The sequence below is a fragment of the Equus przewalskii genome, chromosome 11 (assembly GCF_037783145.1).
Source record: "Equus przewalskii isolate Varuska chromosome 11, EquPr2, whole genome shotgun sequence".
NCBI classification, from domain to species: Eukaryota; Metazoa; Chordata; class Mammalia; order Perissodactyla; family Equidae; genus Equus; species Equus przewalskii.
In genome coordinates, this window is record NC_091841.1 from 22,248,337 (window position 1) to 22,254,336 (window position 6,000).

Here is a 6,000-nt window from a genome sequence, read left to right on the forward strand (position 1 = left end):
ATTTTATTTCGTATTTTCTGAAAGAAAAAAAATTGGATCAGTCCATCATCTTTTATGACATACGGATTTACACCTCTTGAAAGTCTTGTAAAGGAGTTCAGGTTTAATCATGGTGCACGATGAATATATTAAATCACCTTTATTTGAAAGCGTTCAATGACACAAAAACCAATACAGAGCAGCCAAATATTACAAATATTCTCTGCGCACCGTATCCATCTAGCTGAGAAGAGAATATGAATGCAGAACCTGGTGCAAGTTAGGCACAGAGCATTCACTCACTGAGTTGATGGCCTAGAGGTTCAGAGCCACATGGCCTGCTCCTCTGGGCAAGGTGAAAACCTCTTTGTGCCTCAGTTTCCTCAGCTGTAAAGTGGGTATAACAACGTACCTCTTCATAGATCTGTTAGGAAAATTAAATGAGATAATATTTATAAACGTTAGACTAGTGCCTGGCATGTAGTTTAACACACACTGTGTGAGTGTATGTTAAATAAATAAATGTTATTTAATTCCCCATGTTGGAGATGGGTCGGGGGAGCTTGGAAAACCCAGGCCAGATGGCCTTGTACAGGATGGGCTGCCTGGCGCTCTTCCTGCCACTGTCTGCGGTCCCCGCCATCCATGCACTCTGCCGTCTCTCTCTGCGCCTCTCTGCCCACCTCTTTGCCACGTGCCCCACTCTGTTCTCTCCCCAGTTCCCAATCTGCCCGTCCAGGTCCAGAACCCGCCCCCCGAGGACTCGGACTCCAGCTTGGACTCAGACTATGAACCCTATGACTTCAGCGCCCAGCCTCCCGTGGCCCTGACTACCTTCTACAGTGAGTGCCTGGGCCCGGGCTCCCAAGGGCCCCCCTGCCCGGACCTGGGAGAGGAGGTGGAAGTCCCCTCGTTATTACCCGCTAGATTGACTGTAAATGGTCCTCACTGAAGTTTTCAACGTGCTTTGCCACCCTGGAGACATCTCGATGTCTCGAGGCAATTCCACACCGACCTCCTTCTCTCCCATGTTCATCTCTGGCCGCTTAGTGTTTTAAGACCAGTTCTCGACATCCACCTAAAGATGGCTGGGTCTGTGTAAGACACAAGGGAGTCCAGGCGGGAGACACAGATGGCTTCCCGCATACTCACGCCCCTTCTGTGTCCCCTGCTGCCCCATCAACCTCACCATCCCCCCCGCCTCTCTACTGTGAGCCCTGCTTGCCCTTCTTAGCCCGCTTTTCCAGCTCTTCTCTGCCCGCTGGGGATGGGAGGAGGAAAGACAGTGCTTAAGGCAGGGCCCATGCAATGCCGGGGGGTGGGGGTGGGTGAGAGTGCAAAATCCCACACCTATCGTGGAATCCCCTGGGAGCTTCTCCAAAATTCCTGAGTCCCACGTGGGACCCACCATATAAGTTAGAATTTGGCTGCGTGTGACAGAGACCCCCAAATGACAGTGTCCTGAGAAGCCGGAGGGGGCCCAGGCTCCTTCTTCCTTGCTGCTCTGCAGTGCCTGAGATGCTGCCCTCATCGAACGGCTCACTCCCACGTGCATATCCTAGTTGGCGGGAAGGGAAGGGAAGGGAAGGGAAGGAAAGGAAAGGGGCATGTGCTCTACTCTCCAAGGCAGGATGCGGGAGGTGCTCACCCAGCTCCCACTCCCGTTCTGCCAACCAGAACTTATGCCCACCAGCTGCCGGAGAACCAGGGAGACAAAGCCTCTGTCCTGGGTAGCCCTGTGTTCCGATAAAGGCCGGAGGGTCTTCTACGATGGGAGGGGAGAGTGCATGTCAGGGCCAGCTAGCCATCTCTGCCCTGCCTGCTGAATCAGGGCCTCTGGGTGGGACACTGATGACTCCACTTCTTCTGGTCCACGGACCAGCATGTGGGAGCCTCTAGGATGAGGGGTCCTTAGAACCTGGGATTCTGAGCCTAGGCGTGGAAGATGCAGGACAGAGAGTCCAACATCCTACGACATTGAGACTCAGAGTCAGTGGCACCAGGGTCGACAGCCCTGCCTCCAAGATTTCAGACACTCAAGCTCCTAAGACCCTATGAATCGACATCTCTCTGATTCTGAAATGAGGGTCCCACACAGCCTGGGACGCCGATTCAGACCCTCTGGCTTCTGCTCTGGGAAGGCTCCTCGAAGGGGCAGTGTCAGCCCTTTTTCTGCCCAGGAGAGAAGCCAGGATGCTCCATATTTCCTTAAGAAGCAGGAGGGGCAGCTGGGGGCCGTGGGGGCAGGACACTAGGCTCTCTGGCCAGAAGCAGCCTGTCCCCATGCTGGTTTCAGATTGCAGTTCAGGGCCTGCATGGACCAGGACGGGGGCCTGGATCTGATGGGACAGTCTAAGCCCCCAGTCTCCCTGGGGCTGTCCTCCTGCCCTGTTCAGCCTCACCTCAGGGGCACCCTCCCGAGCCCCGAGGCATGCCAGCCCCTCCTCCAGGCTCCCAGGACAAGGAGGTTGACCTTTCACCCCTCCCCATCTAGACTCCCAGCGGCACCGGCCCACAGATGAGGAGATCCAGCAGAGCAGGTTCCAGATGCCCCCCTTGGAGGAAGGTGAGTCGGGCTGGGGGTGAGGGGGGTGCCAGCCCTGCCTCCAGACTTCACCGCCCAGCTCACCTTGAAAAGCACCGACAGCAACCCCCCTCCTGGCTTTGACAGTTCCTGTTGGCAGTAAATTCTTTCTCGAGTCTAACTGAAAGCCCTCTTGCTTCATTGCTTCCTCCGACCTCACTGTTCTCCCTTTCTTGGCCCAGGACTTGAAGAGATGCATGCCTCCCAGGTCCCCCCTGCCAACTCTGGACACTGCATCGCCGACGCCCCCTCCCTGGGCCCTCAGCACCACCCGAGGACCAAGAGTGGGTCCAGCACATCCTCGGGGGAGGGCTACTGCAATAACCCCAGCGGCAGGCTGCCTCTGTGGAACCCTCAGGCGTTTTCTGCAGAGAAGACCCCCTTCCTGGAGCCGCCCCCCAACTTGGAGCTGGCGGGCTCCCAGACTACTTTTTCGGGTAAGTTGGGCCCAGGAGGATTCTATGTGTCCCCAAAGTTCCCATCCTGTGGCCAGTCTGGCTGGAGGAAGCATAAAGCTGGGAGCCCTGAACCGGGCTGAGTTCAGGATTCTAGTCTCAGCCATTTGCTGTGTGACCTTTAATGAGTCTCCTCCCCTCTCTGGGCCTTCATTTCCTCATTGGTCAAGCTAGGGACTTAACTCTGCTGGGTCGTGAGGGCCTCCCAGCTCTAGCGGTGGGTGAACCGGCTGTCTCCTGGCAGAGGGTGATCAGCTCTGGGGTTTCAGCAGGGCGCTCGGCGGATGACAGCTCCAGCACCTCCTCTGGGGAGTGGTACCAGAACTTCCAGCCGCCGCCCCAGCCCCCTCCCAAGGAGCAGTTGGAGTATCCAGGTGCCAGTGGCTGGGGATGGGGTCTGGGGGTGGGGAACAGAGAGGGACTGGGAAGTGGATGCGTGGGGGAGCTCTGGATCCACTGGATACGTCACCAAGGGGAAAAGAAGAGAGATAAAGAGATTTTGTATTTTAGCAAATAAGAATATGAGAAGGCAGGGAAAATGGATGTAGATGGGATGGAGAGGGATTCAAAGAGGATGCTTAGAGAGGAAGTGAGCTCCCCATTAGTGGAGGCATTCAAGCAGAGCAGCCAGATGGCCCCTTGGGGGAGATTGTGGTAGCAGAGGGGCCCCCAGCCCTCGCTTGTCCATCGCGTTCCGTGGCAGCAGCCTGGGGATGGCAGCCCTGAATTAGACAGAGGGGGCTCTGCCCTCCGGGCTGGCATCCTAGCCAGGGAGATGGTAGTGAGCCAGGTGATAAGATGGTTTCACACAGCATCACGGGGTGGGGGGCCCCAGACCCACTCAGTCGGTCCCCTGGGGCAGCAGGGGCGATGACTGGGCCTGTCACTGACCTGAGCCTCCCGGCCGCACAGCGCCCCCCAGTCCCCAGTCTGAATCCACCAGCGAAGACTACGATGACATCGGAGCAGCCTAGACGGGGCCCAGCGAGGCAGCGGGGAGCTCCCTCCCACTGGACTGCGCCTCTCCCACTCCCTTCTCCCACCCCATCCTCCCAGACGCCCCCCAGGGGCTGAGAGGCCTCCCCCGGACAGAGGAAGCTCCACACGCTGTACGACCTCAGCCTCCATCCGTCAGACAGAACCTCCTGGCCCAGCCTCTGACCCCTGCCCCGCACAGCAGCCCCGAGGTGGAGGGGGCTGCCTCGGAGAAGGAGTGAGCTCCCTGTCTTAGGGACGAACAAGCCGAGTCTGGGCCACTTCTCAGCAGGCTGCAAGGAGGAGTCAGACTGGATGACCCCCGCAGCCCTTCTGACCCTCCCTTGGGCGTCTGGTGCTTTGATTCCCTGAGACTCAGAGAGCTCAGGGCCCAGAGGTACCACGAGGGGCAGAAATGCCCTGTGCTGCCAGTGCTGCCCGGGAGGCCCCGCCTGCAGAGGCTGACGCTGCTTTCGCTCTGACGGGGATGCTGGGGCTGAGAGTGGCCCACCAGCCGACCCCGGCTCTGCTCAGGTTGGTAACCACACCTGGGCAGGGAGTCCAGCCTCCCCAGGCACAGCCAGCCGACAGTGGGAGGGACGCTGCCCCTCCCCACCACCAAGGGCCTGGGGCCCGAGGCCAGCCTCACCTCTAGAGACCCTCGGAGCCCACCAGGGGCACAGCCCTGTTCTGCAGAGCCTGCCCCTGGACCGCAGATCCTTATTCTGAGCTTCCTACGGTTTGCAAAGAGTGTCCCATCGAGGCCCCTCACAGACCCAGAATGGGGTCCAGTCCCTGTCGCGGCAGAAGCACAGCCATGTCTGCAGGAGGGGCCCAGAGTCTCCACTAGGCCCCGAGTCCCCATCCGCCTGCTTGGGTCCGTGGGAGCCTCCCAGCCAAGCACGTGAAGATGCCATGTTGCACCTGGAGGCGGAAACCTGTCCAGGCCGCCTCCGGAGAGAGGCCCAGGGCTCAGGGCCAGCTTCCGGTGTCCTGTTCTCAGCATCCGGGGATTAAACTAATTGCTGAATGAAACCAGGCGTGGAGTGATGAGTCCTTGAACCCGCAGAGCCCAGGCTGCGCGTGTGTGCATGTGCGTGAGTGTCTGTGTATGTGCGTGAGTGTCTGTGTGTGTGTTGAGGGGGCGGGCGGTGCATCTATCCATCGAGGTGGAAAGGTTTGGGGAAACTGGAAAACCTACCGTGGTCTGGCACTGGGAAAATGCTGGGGATGCAGAGACAAGAAGATGCAGGCCTGCCCTCCTGGAGGAGGTGGATGCCAAGACGGATGCAGTGAGCTGAGCGCACACGGGCCAGGGTTCTGCACTGACTGAGTCTGACCTGGGCCTCCAGAAGCTTCCGGGGCAGGGTGATTCCAGGCGATCTTACGCTCAGAGCTGCCCAGCAAAAGAATTGACCCCAGGCCCAGGAGGAGTAGGAGATGAGGCTGGCGGATGTGGACGGGACTCATCCACAGGCTGGCACGTTGTCCAGCCGCAGTGGCCAGTGCCCGGCCATGCCAGGTCTCCTGGCCTGGGAGTCAGGTTTCCTTTCAGCTGTGGGTCCTGCCCCGCGGGGCTGAGCAGGGCCTGCTTTCTGTTCACCTGTCCCAGAAAAAGCTGGCACTCCCCAGGGGCAACCGTCACAGGATGTGGTTGCCGCTATGATGGGGCCCCCTCCTCGGGGCCCTCTGAACCCTCCCAGCCCATGGGGGATTCCTAGGGGAGGAGCCAGCGCTGGAGTAGGTGGGGACAGACTCCCAGGGCAGTTTGTGAAAGCCTTTTTAGTCAGACAGCCTAGATTCGAATCCCGGCTCTACCGCATCCCGGCTGTGCGGCCTCCCGCAAGCTGCTCAACGTCTCTGAGCCTTTGACGTAAAGTTTGTCTGTAAAGTGCACAAGGCAGTATAGGCATCACATAGGTGGTAGCAAGGGTTAGAGGCTTGGCCATAAATGTCCCGTCTCATTGGTAGATTGACCCATAGAGGTGAGAGATCTCCTTAAAAGGA

General features: G+C 58.7%; 1 protein-coding gene across 11 annotated transcripts in view; it reads left to right on the top strand.

Moving 5' to 3' along the window:
* The window catches only part of CD6 (CD6 molecule), a 42,000-nt gene extending 36,972 nt beyond the window's left edge, over positions 1-5,028 (top strand). For 3 of the 11 annotated variants that reach the window (XM_070564042.1, XM_070564044.1, XM_070564049.1), the window contains 5 exons: positions 699-821; positions 2,474-2,545; positions 2,746-3,000; positions 3,288-3,392; positions 3,931-5,028. In XM_070564042.1, coding sequence (XP_070420143.1) covers positions 699-821; positions 2,474-2,545; positions 2,746-3,000; positions 3,288-3,392; positions 3,931-3,992 — 617 coding nt within the window. In that variant the 3' untranslated portion in view covers positions 3,993-5,028. The remainder of the gene's footprint in view (positions 1-698; positions 822-2,473; positions 2,546-2,745; positions 3,001-3,287; positions 3,393-3,930) is intronic. The other 8 variants (XM_070564043.1, XM_070564045.1, XM_070564051.1 and 5 more) reach the window with 3 other exon arrangements.
* The last annotated feature ends 972 nt before the right edge of the window (positions 5,029-6,000 follow it).